Below are 19,990 nucleotides of genomic sequence, written 5' to 3'. Positions count from 1 at the left end.
AACACGATGATACGTGGTTGAAATAGAAAAGCGCGTCTTCGATACTAATTCACTTTGTCATATTGACTAAGCTTTCCCTCACATTGGCTTTGTCACTTGTCAGTTTTTCCACTTTGAAATGAGATGATTTAGATTTGATTTCATTTGTTTTGGACAAAAACAATCAGGATCTTAATCAAGTTATTCTTCAAGTACAATAAATGTACAGCAAATTATCTTGGTCACAATAGTGTAGGAATATATCAACAGCATTGCCTTTGACACACAGGTGACATACAAGGAGCCCGTACGGGGAAAACACTGTGATTTAGAAGTAGCAGAAGTGGTTAAATGTACAGAAAATTAGTCTGTGACCTTCTTGAATACTTAGCTGGACAAAGACATGATTTATATAGTTTTGCCTCTGTGCATCACCACAGTGAACGTGAAATCAAACAATTATAACGCAATTGAAGGGCAAACATTCAACTTTACATCAAGGAATTTCACAAAAATTTTGCATGGACTGTTTAGGAATTACAGCATGACACATGTATGCTTTAGATTCTGTGGTTTCTCTCCTTGTCTGTATTTTTCCATATTGGTTTCATCTGTCCAAAGAATTTTTCCACAACTGTGCAGCCTCTTTTAGATGTTTTTTTGGCAAAACCTAATCTGGCCTTCCTGTTCTTGAGCGTAATCAGTGGCTTGTTGTAAACTCTCTGCATTTACATTTGTGTTGATTGTAGACCTTGACAAAAAATACACCTATCACCTTGAGTGTTCTTGACTTGGTTAGATGTTTGATGTTGTTTTTCCCCAGCCATGGAAGTGCCTCTGTCATCATACACTTTGTTGTGTGGTCTTTCAGACCTTTTGCTCTGGCCAAGTGCGTTCCTTCTTTTTAAGAATGTACCAGACTGTTGATTGGCCACTCCTAATGTTTCTGCTGTCTGTCTGATAGATTCATTGTAGTTTTTGATTATGAGGATGGCCTCGCTCAACTTCAAATATTCTGTCTGCTTCATTTGTTATTGAATAATAACAGAGTAAGTTGAAAACTGCGTTTATGCAACAACTTTGTAAAACCCCTTGAATTAAAGTTCAAAGTCTGCACTTAAGTCCTATACAATTAAATAATTGTGGTGGTCTAAAAAGTGAAAACTACAAAAAATATATTTTTGTCCAACAAATTATGGCTCTAACTGTATTTCACAGAAGTACGTTCGATCAGCAAAACCATCGGTGTCCGACTTACGACAACATATAAACATATAAATAAGAGACACTTTAAAAGGGTTACATGCAGCTTGAAATCTTGTCACTAAATTCATGGAAGAACATCTTTTGTAAAAAAAAAAGGAGAAGACATTGATCAGACTGTGTTCCAGCCACAATCTTCTCTTTGGCTTTGTTTAGGTCATTATTGAAAAGTAGCCTTAAAACAAAAGTGATGACCACTTCTTTCTGTGGGTTTTGCTGCTTCGCTGCAAATCGCCATTCCTCATTTTTGTCTGTCAGTAAATATCAGAAACTGGCTTCTCACTTAGAGTGAGAGTGATTGCTTTTGTTGCCTTCTCCTTTTTACTACAGCAGATGACACTACATTGTCACAATGAAAAAACTGATATAAAAGGTGGTAATGTAGGACAAGTTGTCACATTTTCTTTTGCTTCAGCATTTTAATATTACTTCCCATACTGTATGTATCTTGATAGGCCGTATAATTTGTTGTTGTTCTTTCTCTTTCAGACTGGCATGGCGTTAACATATGATCCTGCTGCAATGCAGAATGGGTAAGACTTGATCTATCCTTGGCACCAGCTAATACACTCGCCTCCTGGCTCATAGAACCCCAGTCGATACTACTGTCATACACAAAGATTAATGTAGTGTCTGCACTTTGTTACTGTTTGATTAAGGAAATCTATATGGAGTTCAGATATCGGTTTTCACTGGTGAGGTCGGGTGAGAAATGGCGAAGGGGCACTGAGTGAGAGTGAGTGTGTGTGTGTGTATATGTGTGTCTTTGGGTACTCAGATATGTGTGTTTTTGTGTCTTCATGTCATGGTGCTGTGGAAATAAATGACCCGGTGTCATGTTTTATTTTTCCCCACGGTGCTGAGACAGGAAGGAGAATGCTGAGGCTCCCCTTTATCTCCCTCTGTCCTCAGTCATTCACAGGAAGCGCCTCACTCCCACTTCCTAAACCACTTATCCTCCAGTGAGTTAGTCTCAACCAAAACACAACACTGGATGAATAGCATCACTCATTACATACGCCCTGCAATGTAAAGCCTACTTCAGTATAAATCCCTCAACTTATGATCCCAAAGATACAAAAACTGCGAGAGAAAGAGAAATATGTGTCGCTCTCAGCACCTTGAACCAGATTTTTGCGGGCGATAAAAACAATATACATAAATAATCATTCTCTAGAAAAGAAGAAAAATAACGTAAAACGAGTCAAATGTTAAATAAAGAAAACTTAACGTAACGTAATGCATAGTTTAAAAAAATGCTACTTTACATTTCTTACAGGTACATAAAGAGTTCAAATTCAAATTGATGAAAATAGTACTGTATATAATTATAATGCAAATTACCCATAATTAATGCATATATATGTTATTGAGGGACTTAATTTACATGTCCTCCTCAGTGTTAATATTTGCATAAAATGTAACTGTATACTTTCAGAAACCAAAAGCAAAAAGACGTTTAGAAAAACTGAAACACTGCACACGATCCCAGCGTTCGGTGAAAACTAATGTAGCTCCTTCCTTTGTCATAAACTGACCTTTTATATTTAATCAAGCTGCCAAAGTTTCCAAACTACTAAGCAAACTACACAACATCACTTTTGTGTGTCATTCACATTCATTGAAATCCTTTTACATTTTGCACAATCTGACATAGATAATAAAACAATGAAAACTCTGTTTTTGAGCTGCTGGTGTTTGACTCACATTTTCACAACACCAGACCGTTAAAGTCAAACTGTAATGTCGTCGGCGTTGATGCTGTATGTAGCGATTTCAAGGCTCGTTACAGAATTAGTGTTGGCCTGTCCTTGGCCAGTATTATGATTTTCACTAATTGTTGCTGAGACTGTTGGACATCCCGCTTAACCTCCCAGGGGATCTCGGTGAGATTCAGCACCTGTAGATGTTCAGCATTAAAATAAAGTCTTTCAATTACACAAAGAAGGTCTCCAAGTACACAGAAAAAGATTTCCTTGACTATATCCCAGTGTTGAGTGCACTCAGCCAGACTTGGTCCACGCATCGGTAATCCGTTGCAGATATGGCCGTCCATCAGCTATCCAGCGTATTATTATTGCTCTATTAAGTAAATTCCAGTATGAGAACTAAGCTAAATATTCAGAAGTTGAAACTGAAGTTTAAGCAAGCAGACCAAAAGAAACCACACCGCGAGAAGAGTGACACATCAAGCTTGCCTCACTGAGAAATAGAAAAGCAACACAGACGGCTGTTTAATAGCAGTTTGAAGAGGATGAAGAGGGAAATAAGGCCAAGTTGTGAATGAGCATACACCATATATCTTACCATGGAGAATGGACAAGTTCATTTTACTGATGGATTCATTTTTATGTAAGGCAAGAGGAGAATATTCCTTGCATCAGACATAAAGTCAACAATGCAGTGGACGTAATCGAGTCAGAGGATGTTTGTCTGCTCCAGAGTTGGACGCCTATACTAAACGAACCACACCCCGTCCACTTAGAAGCTGCAGTCCTTTCTGTAGACATATGCACACCCTCTGGTTTCCAGCTGTGTGGAGAAGGGCAATGACTCCCAGCACACCTCGAAGCTTTGAAGAAATTACTTTTTAGGCCAATCAAGCAGTACTGACTGTCATGGACTTCCCTCTATAGCCACCTGACCTCAGCCCTCCTGAGCATTAAGTCTAAGCGCAACTGAATTTAGGTTCCTGTTTGCGCAGCCTTGAGGAGTCCCTGCTGCTCACTTACAGGTGTCATTAATGCAAGATTTGAGGCATACCAAATATTCTGTATTACTCAATAGTCTTGTACATTTTTCAGATGTTTCTATTAAAGTCGTTTAATAGCCTCGTAACATGGAACCACCCAATGCAAATAAACTAGGTATTCTCTCCACTGTTAGTTACTCAAATTTATTCCTCTGTTCCTTTTTCCTTTCGGCTCAGGTTCTACTCCTCGCCTTACAGCATCGCCACCAACCGCATGATCGCACAGACCTCCATCACGCCCTTCATCGCTGCTTCCCCCGTTTCCACATATCAGGTGGGCCATAATGCACTGGATTATATGGGTAGATTCTGTGTGTATGTATATGAGAGTATACTTTGTGTATTTTGTGCACTTTGGGTTGGAAAAGAGGGGGTGGGCTTCAAAACAGCATGAGGCTCTCGCTTCTTCCCTCATTGTTTCTTCGATGCTCCAGCTGTGCTTGATGACATCTGTTTCGTAGGCAGCAAACACGCCAGGGATCAGAACAGAAGCGGCAAAGAAAAAGGGGGATTTTAAAAAGGCTGACAAGGTAGAAAAAAAGAAACGCACCCATCAAGAATGAAAGTATCTAGGAAAAAGAAACAGTTTCCTCTCTCCTGTAGTCCAAACCTCGTTTGTTCCCTCTCTCGATCTCTTTTTATTTTATTTTCCTAGCTTCAGCACCAGGCCTTCCACTTCCAGAGCGAACGTTTGCATTCCTCACTGCTGCGATCAGTGGAGTAATGCAACAGAACAGAGCGGGATCGTAAAAATTGGCCCTGTGATATGTCAGGAGCGCTAACTATTTTCCGTCACTGCGCATTTCATGCAACACCCTTTGCCGAATCTAAACATCAAGAGACGCTGCCACTGTGCCCTCTCGATCACGACACTATCGTTTAACATCGCCTCTGTTTGGTATGCAGAGACAGAAAGACGAGGATAGAGAGCAGGAGAAAGGAGATGAAGGATAGATAAGAAAATAGAAGAGACAGATGGAGAGAGAGAGAGAGAAAGAGTAGGTTTAGGTGATGGCGATGGCACGGCTGGGTGGGCAGAGGAGGGGTGTTGCTGAAGGTTGCGGCGCCCGTCTTTGAGGCACGCTTGATTAAAACTCTGGTCCAGTACCTGTGGTGGAGGGGCAGAGGAGAGAGAAGGAGGGAGAAAAGTGGGCCAGGGCGCGCCTCTAATCCGCTCTCGGAAGGCTTCCCAAATTGATTTATCAAAAACAATGGCCAGGCTTTTGAGGAATATTAATCCTCACAGTTTCAATATCGGGCAGCTCTGCCGCCGCTTCCTGTAATATTGCCCTTCAGCCAGTCACGGCAGGAAGGTGAGTCCTTCATCTTCTGCTCAAGTACAAAGAGGCACGGGGAAAAAAGAAGGAGAAGACAAGCCAGGCAGATATATATGCAAGACAAAAGGAAATCACTTCCTTTTATGATGAAAAGTATTGCCTTTGTAATGAAAATCTCACGGTGCGCAGAAATGACTGTATGTGTCATTCCTCCTTTTATGTTTGTGTCGCGTTGATATTTTGGAGCTTTTGATAGAATTGATTGATCAGATCTGCAAATGACCCATACCAACAGCGGTATTCTGGCGTTCTTTATGCTTGGCTCCTCAATAACGATTGGATTCATTTGCTGGAAAAAACAACTTTGATGATCCGCATGACAGGAGACGGTCCAGGCCAGATCGCTACCAAGATTTCAACGAGTACCGCCAGCCAGCCGTGAGCCTGGTTTACATCACTGCTTATACAGACTGGCTCACTGGCTGACTAAATATGTGGCTGGCTGATAGGACATGGGGCTGGCAGCCTTACTAACTAGCTAACTGGCTGGCTGTTTGGGTTTACGTGTGACTGGTTGGAACGAGGGCCAGCTGGCTGACCACGCAGCTCGACAACTGACTTACCGGCTTTTTGGCCTGTTGGCTGACAGGCTCTTTTAAATTATAATATAAGCTGTGAAGTTCAGCCAGAGGTAGGGAGCTTCTTAGGTTGTGCACATTTTACCCTTCACTCACAGTGAAACTAATGTTCATGTAGAATTACTCTACCTGCTGTAATTCTGAGCAACTCTGTAAAAGCTGTAATTTGGTGCTTTGGGGAAAAGCCAGCTCAGGTCGAGTCAGTTAACTCTAATCTTCAAAAGCAGTCATTTGGATCTCTTTATATTTTGTGTTACACTTAGCAACTTAGCACGTTTTCCCTCACGTTCTTTCCTGCCTGATAACAGATCAGTCTCTGGCTTTCTGGTTTATTTTTATCTGGGAGATGTCTGGGAGTGAAGTCCTGCTGAAATTGTTAATGCTGTAACTCATCAGCCCTTTTGCTGTTTTTAACATCCCACAGATAAACACATTTGTCATATTTCTGCTGTTAACTTGGACTAAACTACAGTCTTTTCACGAACCTAAGATGGTAGTGTTTGGTTGCAAAAAAATGAGTGAACACAACTGTCTCACAGCTGGCAAACTGGGACTTATCTCTCAGCATCCAAACAAAGCCAGAGGACACATTATCAGTGCATTACAACATTTTCAGCTCTCAGGAAACAGATTACAACATTGCTGTACATTGCACTGTTTGAGAGGTGCTTTTATCCCGTCTTCCTTCTCTCACCCCGACCGGTCGTAGCAGATTGCCCCGCCCCTCTCTGCGCCTGGTTCTGCCGGAGGTTTCTTCCTGTTAAAAGGGAGTTTTTCCTTCCCACTGTCGCCAAAGTGCTTGCTCATAGGGGGTCATATGATATGTATTACTGCAGGGTCTACCTACAATATAAAGTGCCTTGAGGCAACTGTTATTGTGATTTGGCGCTGTATAAATAAAACTGAATTGAATTGAGATTAATCTAATAATATAAGAATTAGTGCACCGGCCTGAATCTGTTCAACACCTGAGGAGGCTGTAAAGATCTCACGTAAGAGCTTTGAACAAAATTGAAAAGGAAGCTGAGATTATGAAGTAAATATGTTGGAGGTCTCTTTGTCTGTTTCTTTTCAGTGGATTGGACTAGCATCCCATTGTGTTCACTGTGTTCTTATCGGTTCAGGTTTGGACTTTTTCATCTTTGGTTGCTTCAGATAAATTGTGAGTGAGCCTCCCTCACGTTAGTATGTAAGACTGCCATTTTTTATTTACCCAGCAAAGATTTCACCATGATTCTCTCACGATTTTTTTCCTTAAGCCCAGTGTAAAGCCATCCTTTCTTGTTGCAATAATCACATGACGGTCATGCAATATCTTAGTTAGAAAATGCCGAAGACAAGTGATTAAATATAAGCTTTCTCTGTGTCTATCTGCTGTCCCATTCAGCTGGGGAGAACAAATATTGCCGTGTATAAACAAGCAGACTTGGCACCGCGTTATAGAATATCAGGCTTGTTTAGGTATGGATCCAAATCACGCATTTGGGTTGGCTCAGAGGATTGATTGCTCTTACAGCAGATTATTCCATGTTTGTCTTTGTTTAATCTAATCATTTTACCAGGATCAGTGGCCAGTCTGTGTGTTTGTCTGCTACAAGCTGTCTAATTCCTCTCTCCAGCATAAAAGCTCTGTTTGTTCATCGTCCATTCCTCCGGTTTCTTTATAGTTTCCACTGTCACTGTTTCTCCATCTCTTTAACTTTTGAATCTACATTTGTAAATATGCATATCTGTCAATTTTTTTTTCCTCTTGTTGTAGCATTGAAGTTTGTTCTGTTTTATGCTGAGAATAAAACAAAAATGCTTTTTGTATTTTGTGAGTCTTCTCTAGAGGTCTGTCCTTGAACTTTCACCCTTGCTCCAACAGCACTGGGCAGAGCCTTAATATTGTTATAATACAGAAAAAGACTAATTTTACGGGTTCAACGCACAACGTACTGCCTGCAATAATGAGAAGGCAGGAGGGAGATGTGCTGCCTCCAGACTTTCAGATTGTTCTAGTAATTCTTTGGCACAAATTAATCTGTGTAAAGTTCAGCCATTTTGGTGCATTGAAACCAGCACAATCATTTTAAGACTTACAGACTGAAGAGTATTTGAACATATTGGGACTATTTGAATAGCATTTATTGTATTATGTGGGATACGTTTCAGCTCTTACTAAGACAAAGGAAAATTTTATATTGCCACCATCATTTTACATTTTCTGTATTTCTCCTCAGGTCCAGAGTACGTGGATGCCTCATCAACAATATGTTATGCAACCTACAGTAAGTACTCCACCGTGTACCTGAAGTACTGCAGCTGCCCTTGAGTCAGGGCCCCCGCTGGGGATCCACCCTTTAGTTGAAAATCTGTGATGCGCATCCAGTCTGATCTGCTGTTAATCGAAACTTTTTAAAGATTCGTTTTTTTAAATTTATCCTGAAAATAGTTACGACATGGAGACATTTTTATATTTAGCACAATGTGACTGACCAGAAAAAGTTTCTGTTTGGAAAAACGTTTAAGCCACATTATTCTTCCGTTGCAGACTAAATGTTAAAGCAACTCAATTTCTAACATGCACTTGGCCACTATTACTTCTGGCCAAATGATTACACCATTTCGGTCCTGGAGTTACTATATGAAGCACTTTATCCAATTCTGATAACCACATTTTTCCATCTCTCCTAAGTATACAAACACATTTTGTTTTATTTTTGGGAGGCTTTGTGGAGTTTATATGTTTTTGGTAGTGCCAGGAAGCAATTCAGAGTCATTTACCAGACCACAGCACAAGACAGACTGCTGCTTGAGGTTACCATCCCAGACAGCAGACAAGGGGGAAAAAAGCTAATATTAATTAGACTTAGCTCACGAGCAACACGGTCTTTAACGGTGAGGTAATCACATTGCCTTCAGTCACATTCAGTTCTGTTTTGAAGAGAGACAACAGAGAAGCTCCAGAAGGTTTGTACTGGTCACTAAAATTCACATTTTAACATTTCAGTAACTGGCAAAGTCCTACTTCCTAAATATTAGTAAAAACTAAACCGTCTTGGATGTTATTCTTTAAATGAAAGTAAATTACATTTTCACAGAGAAGTACAGTGCAAAAGTTCCCTCTCATTTCTTTGTATAGAATTTCTTCTCATTTTTAAAGTGGCATTTAACAATAGTTCTTCGAGCTTCATGGGGGTCTTCCAAAGTTTTTCTTTGGACATCGGCTGCTTTTTCACTCATTTTCAATCCAGTCCTTGTTCCTGACCATTTTCAGATAAATGTTTTCTCTGTTAAGTTACTTGACATTGACCTGGGAATCATTCAATCTTAAAAAGGAACCTAACTCAAGAAATGAACTGGTGGTGCGTCTACACACAACAAAAACCTTAGCAGAGAACCACTTTATAAACAGTACCTTCAGGGACTTTGTTACTAGCAGCCATAATTTGTTCCCATTTCTTCAAATTCATGAAAAACGGCAACAATAAAAGTTTGACAGGCATAGAACGAGCGATTAGCCAAAAACCTGGCACAACTGAAAGCCATGCTCTTAACAAACAGGAAAGAATTGTGAGGTGCATCTGGCCCTTCAGTTGATCCAGTTGATCTACTGTTTACTAAAGCCTTATCAAGTAGACGGATGGCTGTCAACAAGCCATTCTTAAGGAAGACAAACAGAGAGGAAAGCCTGAGGTATGCTAAATTACACAAGAACTAGACTAAAAATGGCACCAAGTCTTGTGGAGTAATAAATCCAAATTTCAAATCATCATATATATATATATAGTCTCTTACAGCCATCATGGTTTGGGGTTATATTTCAGCCAGTGGTGTTAACGATCTTATCAAAATTGATGAAATTATAAACAGAGAAGAGCACCATCAGATTTTGATCTACCATGCAATACCATCTGGAAAGTGTCTGATTGGCAAGAGCTTCATTTTCATGACAATGATCCCAAACACAGTGACAATACAGCAAAAGCATACCTGAATAGAAAAACACACAATGGGTTGCCATCAGTCATGGATTGGCCTCCCCTGAGCCCAGAGCTCAACATTTTTGAAGCAGTGTGGGATCGTCTTTACAGTGAACAGAAGGCAGCCAACATCCAAAGAAGAGTTTTGAATGCCCTTCAAAAAGCCTGGAGAACTATTCCTGAAGAAATGACAAGAAAACTTGAGCAAGAGAGTTCAGGCTGTCGTGAAGAATAAAGGTGGTCATACCAAATATTGATTTTCAAGCTCGTTAGAGTTTTACAATCTGTATTTGCAGAGTTATATACTGTATTTTCTTGTATTTTTACACATTTCAATAAATTGCTGCACATATTTTCAAGCAGGAGAGGTGGCTCAAGGCTTTTTCACATTTCCTGAAATACCCCCGCTTGCACATCCAGTTTTATTTTCCTATCGCTGAAGCCTCACCCGCACTCTTGCTTGAAAATACTTTTCCTTCTCTGTTGTTATAACAACAAAGCACATTAGTGGTTTACCAAATTGTTTTAAGGTTGAGTTTTTAATTGATCCAAGCTCTATAAGCGTTCTCATTTTGTTTCTTAGAGATTTTAAATCATTCTGCCAGAGATTTTTAGTGTTTGCTTGAGGCTTGTTGTGGCCCCTGAAGCATATTCAATCTACTTCATTGCTCTCAGTTTGTTCACAGAAAAAGACTGGTTACCAGTCAAGGGCAAATATATCTGATTCTTTACCACTATTTTAAAAAAAAGCTTCACTTTTTGAAAATCTCAATACTTCTTTAATACAGTGGGTACTTAGTTCTATTAGCCTGGAAAAGGGAGTGCAGTGAAGATTTTTTCTTCTACATAAAGCACATTTTTAGGACTCTGCGTCACAGTATGGTTCATAATATGCATGTAAATTCTGCACTGTGGTTCTAATTTTATTGATACAATAAGTTATTTTGTCTTTGGAAAAGAAATTACCAGCCTCAGGATAACTTGTGTTAGTTTTTGCTGAAGTTACCTCTAATGAATCTCACAGCCGCATAATTTAAGTCATGCTTTGATATCGAGGTTCACTATTCTGTACTAATGAGCAAATGAATATGCATATGGGTGAATAGGTAGCACCTTACAGTTTGGATCTATAACCCGGGGTTATAGAGTTCTATGCTGCAACAAATATTTTATACACTGGGTAGATACCAGCCCAAAAGTGTTATAATAATAGGGAGAAAACTAGTAAGAACACACAGTTCCGGCGTAATTAGTCATTATTTTTTTGTGTAGACTGTTAGATTAATTAAATTTGTTTTCCCCAGATACCGGGGTCATATGCCTCCACCAGTTTAAATCCTTCTCTCTTCCTCTTACTTCCTAAATTAGAGTTTTGGGAGAACCTTATGATATCCTAATGAAGGTGACCTTGCAATGACCTTTCAGTGTTAGATAAAATTGCATTAGTTTATGTTATCCTCTTATATGATTAGAATTCTAGAGTTACAACTGAATACTGTAGCTGTTTTTTGAGTTCCTAATAACCTTAGCTTTGAACTTTGACGGCCAAAATATTATCGGTTCATTGTTACCGGCACAGAGGCACATTCAGTACACACTACCTGATATTTTCATATCATAATATTTTTAGCTTTTGCTGTTGATGGTTCAGCATGAAAAACCAAGTTTGGCTAATGAAGTCCGTACGAATGTGGATAACATTGTAAGCGTCAGTCAGGAAGACAGCTGCTTTAGAGTCCCTGCCACTGAGCAAACTGGGAAACATTGGCACTCACTCACTAGAGGAGTGCTCAACCAGCCGCATGGCTCCCCGCTGTGGCCATTTACCACTCAGTCCTACCCATCTCACTTCCACTCCCGCTGTGGGACAGTGAACATGTAATCTGGTCGCAGCAGGCCACCAGCCCAGCAGACACACACACACCCACACCCAGCTGCAGCTGCCCTGTGAGGTGCCCAGTTTGCCTTTCAGCCACACAACTTCCTGCCTTTTTTTTTTTTTTTTTGCACATATCTTCACTCAACCAGCCACCTCCTTCCCTCCCATACTTTGCAGTACTCTCAGGCAGGTATGCTTCTTCCTTATGGCACTCGTTTCAGACTGGATTAAAGCTAGCTCGCTAACAAGCTGCTGTTTTTGCTGCTGCTGCTGAGTCTGCCTGTTGTGAAAATGAAGCTGTCTTAGGTGGTAGACAGTATTACAAGGTGAATGACAAACGTGACAGAGTCCTCTAATAGTATAACTGCTCAGCATGTGCAGTGCAGTCCGTTTGTGTTTTAGTGTGTACATGCATTCTTTCTACACAAATACATTTGTATATCTGCTTGTGCGTGTGCATCCACAGGACAAGAATGCACGTTTGCTTGAATGTGCATACTGTTTTCTTCATTTTCTGGCGTCTTCTCAGGCTCTCGGCCATGTGGTGTTGTGGTTTGTCTTTCATCACATGGAGAGAGTATATACTGCCTCATCATCTATGCTTGGGTAACTGTGCGTGTTTACCGATACATGTTTGTATGTACTGTATGTGTTATGAATTGCCATACGTGTGGTCCATACGGGTTATTCTTTACCAGCCCATGCGATGCCTGATGGTCATCCATCTTTCAGCCTTATGTCATGGGGCCTCTTGAAGCCTTTGGCACTAGCCACTAACCAGCAGCCACATTGTACTGTCTACATCTCATCATGCCTCCATGCCAGCAGTAGCCATGTGGTGATATAAGTCCCCATGGTCCCGTCCCCATTGTGTTCCATTGGCTCTTTCTGTCACCAAATGGCTGGTAGGTGCTAACCCCAGCTGTCACTGCTGACAGTGAATCATAGATACCAGTCTGTCTCCCTTTATGACCCGTGCTCGTATCAACTACCAGCTACAAACACAGCAGACTGCCCTTTATACACACATGCATACACACACACGTTCTGCCATCAGTTCAGTGAATCACATCAAATTAGCTAAGCATCCTAGTTCAAATGCTTGGGGGGCTTCTCGGGGCATTAAAAACCAATTGATTGTGCTGCAGTTTGGCGACTCCTTCCTCATGTTGCGTGTTAAACCAATGGAGCGTTGTGCAATGGCGCTCTTGATATCTGGGCAATATGGAGGCAGCAGAGCGTGGAAGGGGAAGAGCTGGACAGTCATACAGAATAGAATGGAATAGAATAGTCTATATGCATGTTAAATAAACTTGTTAATTAATCAGACTTGTTAAGTTTGATTTAACAAAATAAGTATTTAAGAATAGGTCTAGAGATTATTATTTAGATAATTACATTACAGATACAGATTAGGGTAAAATGTGTTTTTGAGTCTACTATTAAACGAAGTACAACAAATTGCACCTAAAATCTAAATAATGTTGATAAAGAGCATTAAGGAAAAGTTACAAAGGAACTTTGGATAAATTGTGGTATTAGTTATGCCACGACGGGACGTTGGTTGTTGCAAATGAGTATTGTAATTCATTATTAATTTTAGTTTTAAATAATATTGTTTTCTTAGCTGTTATAAATTGTGCAAAAACAGTGAAGAAGTCTTTTTGAAGTCTTAGTAAAAAAGCATAATGCTCATATTTGTACGTTATAATCTGCATCATAATAAGCTTGACTGAAGGACTACTACACTATGATCTTACATCGTCCCTCAGTTTCTTTGTCAGATCTCACCAAGTCTCTCCCAGTACCTGATGGTCAGTGAAAATCTTTATGTCAGGGTTTTACGGTGGGTGATGACATGGGCTGCATCCATCTTTAATTTACAGTCTGTGAGCTGAACTATTCTGCAAATGCCAGATCTCTCTGTGTTTTACATTGTTCCTACAAAATATAACAAGACGTTTTCTTTGGGAGTGCCTGACAGGCTGTTGTTGTTTTTTGATTTTTAAAGTGCTCATATGAATTTCTTATGCTTATATGAAGTTGTCTGTACTTTCTACTTGAGCCTTTAAAAAACAGCATGCCTCCTATGATAACGGTCATGCTAAACTTACTCTGAAATGATATGCTGGCTTTGGTGTTGCTGAGTTGAGTATCTCTCAGCAGGACAAATTTCTCTTCTTCGCAAAATTGTGCAAAGTGCTGGTGGAGCCGTATATTGTTAAAACTCCTTGTTAGTTAGCTACTGCCGATACTAATGATACCGCATTGATTTGTTAACCTAATTTGATGTTTTTCTTCATTTCAGCCCTCCGCTGCCTTTGTAAACCTGAAGTCCATTAACTGTGTTAAGCAGCAATTTGTTGGAAATAATAGATGTTGTGTTGAATGGAAGTAAATCAAACTGCTGACACTGAAAGCAACTTGACCGCTACTTGCCTTATTGCACAGTAAACAGAGAGCACTGCAGCATGTACTTCTAAGGCAAAAGGTGTTTGTTTGTATCTGAGTAGATTAAGTTTGACAAGTCTATCCATACGAAACTGGTCTTCATCCCACAGAGGAGCCGGCGCTTTGTTAGCAGTTAGAAAGGGTGACTGAGCAGAGAACAGTTTTCAAAATTTGCTTATCTTCAATTAATGTGCAAGATGTTCTCTGCGGGAAACCTGATAGAAAGTGACAGTTTTTCTTTTTTTTTCCTTAAGTGGACATCTAAATGAGTCTGCAGTCTTACGTGGGTAGTTCTTCGTTCCTTTTCCTTTAGTTTATCATTTGTCTTCCTTCTTTCCTTTCTCATCGTCTGTGAGATGTTCTCACAGGTCATGTCAAAACACGACCACTTGCCTGGTCAATGCTACAGAAATCAGCAGACCTTGAAAAAGTACGAACAATTAAAGAACTAGAGGCCCCAAAACGACAAATGCATACGTGCAGCTAACACGTGCGAATGCCTACACGCACAAAACACATTCCTTCCCGTGGTAAATCTTACTTACATACAGATCATCAATCACATGCACGTGCTCTTAAATTCAGTTCGCACTGCCAAAGATTGCCAGACTAAGTGCTGTGCTAGCCATGCGCAGCATTGCTGTCTTTCCCCATGAGTTATCCCCCCCCCCCCTTTTTTTTTTCCTTTCCCCCCCCCTTTTTTCTCGCTCTGAACTGTATGTGCTTCAAGTGTGCATTTGCCTGAGTGCACCAGCCCTTACATACTGGAGGTGAATTATTGAATTCCTCTGCCGTTGCACTCCGGCCAGTTCTCCCTGCTTTGAATAGACGTTCACTGGGTCTCTGAGAACGTGAACCGTAACTATCAGCCCTCATCGAATAGGGTTGAATCAGTGCGCTGTGTGATACCCATCTCCCCGCTTGACATTAAAAATGCTCCTCGGATTCAGAGAGGGAACATTATGTTGGTCTCATGGATTTGACTGGCGAGGCAGAATTTGAGACGGGGCTACGCTCGTCCTTGAGTTTCTCTTTTATTTTTTTCCATCCCCGCTCCCTCCGCACTCCTTCCTGTACACCTAGCTCTCATTTCTCCCTCATTTTTGTCTCACTCTGTCCTGTTTCTCTCTCTTCTCTTCTGCCCTTTCAGACTACAACTGCACCTACTGTGTCCGTGCCAGGAAAAAAAAATTGTCTTGTCAGGGTTAAGGTTTCATATATATGTAAGAACAATACTGTTGCAGAGACACCGGATGACTGACAAGGAGATTGAGTGGCTGCATTTTCACTGTAAGCTTTTTGGATATTACTTCAACAAATTTTGCGATAGTAGCAAAAAAATATGTTTGGAGACAAAGCTGACATGCTTTGGTGGGCAGGCTTTATTAGCTGGCTGTGTTTTTAATTGGATTTCTAATCTTTTTTTCCCCCCTTTTTTGGTTTTTATAAATAGAGTAAACATTCTAGAGAGATCCTTGTGTGTGAAATGATCTATTTGTCTACAAAAGGCAGTCAGAGAACGGCTGATAAACGAGCACAGTCCGACCGTGGAGAGGAATGGACCTCCCATGAAGACATGACAAATACTGTTACATGCTTCATCTAGCACCCTTATCGCCTCATACACACATTAAGAAACACAACACACAAACGCACGCTACAAATCCATCCAAATAGCATGTCCTATTCGATATGGAGAAGTTGGTGCTTTATTTTTCATAATAACTTTATTACTAGAATCATTTTATAGTCACAAGCCATCATATTACTGGGGGAAATTATTAGTTTTGCTTTCCTTCACTGACACGCACACAAATATATAAGATTACAAAGCAGCAGCATTACCATAATCCATCTCAGCCACGGCAATTTGGTTATACATGCTCCCAGATTTTGACCTGAAATTTTAACCTGTGCACCTCATCCGCTACCTATTGTAAATTGAATATGTAGTATTCTAGCTGATAGACAAGCTGATGCGTAAATAGGTGGGGGAAAGCAGATTCATCATTGCTCTTATTGCCTTTTCATTGCAAAGGACAAATTTATACAAAGTAGATAATCCTCATTGCCACATAACCAGAGGTGAGGAATCTTTCATCTGTATCATGCTCCACATGTTAATCTGTTAACATACATTTTTTGCAACCCCTGGGCTGCTTCAGTTTCTTAGTACCAGTTTTCTGTCTTCCCTGCAGGGCTTTCCTGTGTTTGCAATTAAGATTTCCAAAAACCATTACAAAATCAGATTTCAAGTATCCCTGTGATCACAAAGACCGAGTTAAGCCGCTACACACATCACTGTCAGCTTGGGAGGCTCGTTCATTGCTATCTTTTGGTCTGTGCTACTATTTGCTGCCCCACTTGGGTAAAATAAGCAGTTCACTGTCCTGGATCAGTCTAGAGCACATTTTGTCCTTTAGACAGACTCTGTTGTTAATAGTTGAGAAACCCTGGTAGTCTGTTAGCCCTAAGGAGGGATTCCCACTGAAGATTAGTTTGAAGCACCCGAAATGCTGGCTCCCTTTTTTGTGCTTACCCGAATACAAAGGTGCCCGAGGACATCTGGAAAACATGGTCACAGGTGAAGTAGGTGACATACAGCACAACCACAGAACAGGGTAAATAGGAGCATACAGACACCTTTAGAAGACACGTTCATATTACTTCACAAGTTTTTGTTTTGTGTTGTTTTTTCTGTAGTTTTTGTAGAGAGACAGTCATTACCTATAGTTTAGCCTTCAAGTGGGTGAGCCTGGTGCAGTTGAGTGCCGTTACCACTCAGCCATCTGCAGATGTGCTGTGTGTGTGTGTGAGCATGATTGCATTAGGGAGGGTATTTGTCATGTTGCTGGTTTGTCATGCTGCTTGTTTACACTGTGACATTATGGGGACTTGTCTTCCTCATGGGGACAAAAAGCTCATCCCTATATAGCCTTGTTAGGGGACCAAGATGAAGCTCTTTGGAGTCATGAAGCTGGATAGTCACAGCACATACTTTGCAGAATTAAGACCCTGAAGCATGGAGTGTGCATGTCTCATTTCCACTGACACAAAACACGCTAACTAGTACAAACGAGCATCAGTGTCCAAACCACAGTGCCTCACATGGAGAAAGCAACTGTCAAATACAGCGAGGAATGCACTGAGTCAAATGCAGGTCGTCTTTCATGGGCCCGAGACAAATGAAGCTTTGTTTTAGCCAAAGACTCAGAAATACAGCCTCGGCCCATTGGCGTTCTTGAGGCTTTTAATGTGCCAGTCTTCTGTCTTCTCATTCCCCAACTTTAATCAACATCTTCCCCCAACACAAAGCATATAAGCATGGTCTCTTCTTACCAGGCTGGCAGTAAAACACTACACAGTGATCTTCTTGCAAATAGTGAAACATGGGGACCTGCAAGGTGAGGAAAAGAATGTGAACCTCTCTTTGTGGCCTCAAGCTGTTTTCCGAGTGAAGGTATTGCCCCAAGGTAGTTACATGTATCAACACCGGCTTGAAGCAGCAGGGTAGATATGCAATAATGTGGGAAATTATAACCTGCAGCAGTGAGAGATTAGCAAAAATAGCTAGCTGTGGGGGTGCTGTGATCAGGTTTTTTCGGCTGATACTGATCAGTTTTCATGTCAGCAGAATCAGACACTGTAATGCTTATCTTTACAGAAAGTCCATAACAATTTTCTCATTTTATTTTCTTTTTTCACTCTAAAATATTACACTATGTTCATTTTGAAGGCAGTTGTCCTTCTGTGCCTGCCTAAGACGGAAATCCCAGTCCCAGAAAGCACACTTTTAGTGTTTACAAAACTGGATGAAATTCTGGGCGTCCCCTAGAAGGACATGTTTAGTAAAAAGGAGATACTGCTTTCAGTCTGATACCAGCAGCCTGAGCATACTGCTTAGCTGACTGCATCTTGAGTGTATGGAGGTCTGGACCTGAATGTAAATTATCTTAATAGCCTGCTGCATGTGGTGGAGATCCTTCAGCTGTAATGGACCAGGCAGTAAAAACAGTCACTATTTGTGTGACATTTATGTAGTTGCCTCACCTTTTTTACAATTGGCGTTGCTGATCAGCAGATGTAAAGTCAAGGTAATGAATATCAGCTGATACCAACCAGTGTTTCATAAGCAAGTGCTCGTAATGCGATAGTCATTAAAAGAAAACACTGCTGGTCGTAAGAATTTTTACAAGATTTCTTATTTACTGTACATTGTGTCAAGCCGTAGAGCGTATATCAATGTATTTTACAGGCAACGAGTGGATATCATCTCATCTCCGGTCTAAAGCAGAATCAATACCACCTTAAGCAGGACTGGCTTTTCCACGCGCACGCACACAGACGCATGCACAAACAGGAATACATGTGCATACATTGCGGAGCTCTGTAAACATCGTCTCATACATTTGTAACAGATACGTCTGCAGCAGGCATTATCTTATTCTCTCTTACACGCAGAGGACAAATCAAAAACATATATTGTCTCTTTGTGTCAATCTCTTTCTCATTTTCTTTCCTCTCTAGCCCATCAATGGACAGACGCACAACCAGACAGACGCTTTTGCACACAGACACACACGCGCACACTTTAAACCCTCTCTCTCACAGACACTCAGTCTCACAAACACAGAAAATCGAAATCACAAATCGGCTTAACTCTCCCTGACACATCTGTGAATTAAGCCTTTCCGTTGCTCTCCCTTTCCCATTATAAAGGCATTGTCAGAGGCTGAATCGGTAACAGGTAGCCCACAGCCCCTGCTGCTTCCTTCTCGCTTCTCCTCTCTCTTTTTTTTTCTCTTCCGCCTTACTCATCTGTCTTCTTTTTCATTCTCGGTCTTTGACTTCTCTCTCTCTCTCTCGTTCCAAAATTCCACTTTTTCTCTCCAAGTCTCTGGCTTCACTTCCCTCATCTATCTCTCTTCGCTCCCGTCTTCCCCATGACCTCCATCTTTGCTTAATCATCTCTCTCCAGTCCTCACAGTGTCTTTCTGTCTCTCTTTCCTCATTTCCCCTTTCCCTTTATTTATTCATCTGTCACAGCCAGTGGCAGAATAGTACTGGGTATTTTCATTTGGTGCTACTTTATAAGTCCTCACATTTCACAGGGAAAGCCTGTGTGCTTTTGACTGCATTAATATTGCTGCTATAATTTGTCAGTTCAGCTTATATACAAAATATAGGGTCATTTTTTAGGACACTAGGTATGATTATACAGTAAAGTACTCAGCAGCATGTAAAGTGGTTACATTTGTCAGTAGCACCTGTAACATGAAAATACTGCCTGCATACATGTTGATACATCAGTAAGAATCTGATAATATATAAGTGTTACACTACGAGATACTTGTACTTTTGTAAAAATCATTTGTTGATTAGCAGTTTTAAGTGTGGTCAAAAATACATAGAGCTGATATTCTCGTCTTTTTTTTTTTTTAATTTAAACATACCTTCATCAAAAAACTTCACAATCAAGTTCACAATAAAAAACAAAACCTATCAGAAGCCATTTTTTTCCACTGAGATTAGTATTAAGTTTGAACTTTAAGGTGTATTCTTTTTCTTCTTCTAATGGCAGTGCTATGTTTCCACAAGCTTCCAAAGGGTCTGTTGGGTCTGACTGACGTTTCATCAACAGAGCGAGTATGCCAAGCTCAGTGTAGATGTCTACATGCCCTCAAATTTGGTGTCAACACATTACTTGTCCAAAAAGAAATACTTTATTACTAGGGCACCAACTATGTATGTGTCCTTGAAGTGCCCTCCCGGCAGCTTAGAATGTG

The 19,990-nt window shown here is 40.6% G+C and overlaps 1 protein-coding gene across 2 annotated transcripts in view; it reads left to right on the top strand.

The window, feature by feature from the left end:
- LOC102779055 (RNA binding motif, single stranded interacting protein) overlaps positions 1 to 19,990 on the top strand; it is a 299,444-nt gene that overhangs the window by 258,158 nt on the left and 21,296 nt on the right. For both annotated transcript variants that reach the window (XM_035906432.2, XM_006788037.2), the window contains exons 10-12: positions 1,732 to 1,775; positions 4,172 to 4,268; positions 8,132 to 8,179. In XM_035906432.2, coding sequence (XP_035762325.1) covers positions 1,732 to 1,775; positions 4,172 to 4,268; positions 8,132 to 8,179 — 189 coding nt within the window. The remainder of the gene's footprint in view (positions 1 to 1,731; positions 1,776 to 4,171; positions 4,269 to 8,131; positions 8,180 to 19,990) is intronic.

The sequence above is a fragment of the Neolamprologus brichardi genome, chromosome 22 (genome assembly GCF_056152115.1).
Source record: "Neolamprologus brichardi isolate AB-2024 chromosome 22, ASM5615211v1, whole genome shotgun sequence".
NCBI classification, from domain to species: domain Eukaryota; kingdom Metazoa; phylum Chordata; class Actinopteri; order Cichliformes; family Cichlidae; genus Neolamprologus; species Neolamprologus brichardi.
This window is presented reverse-complemented; position numbering and strand designations above follow the sequence as displayed.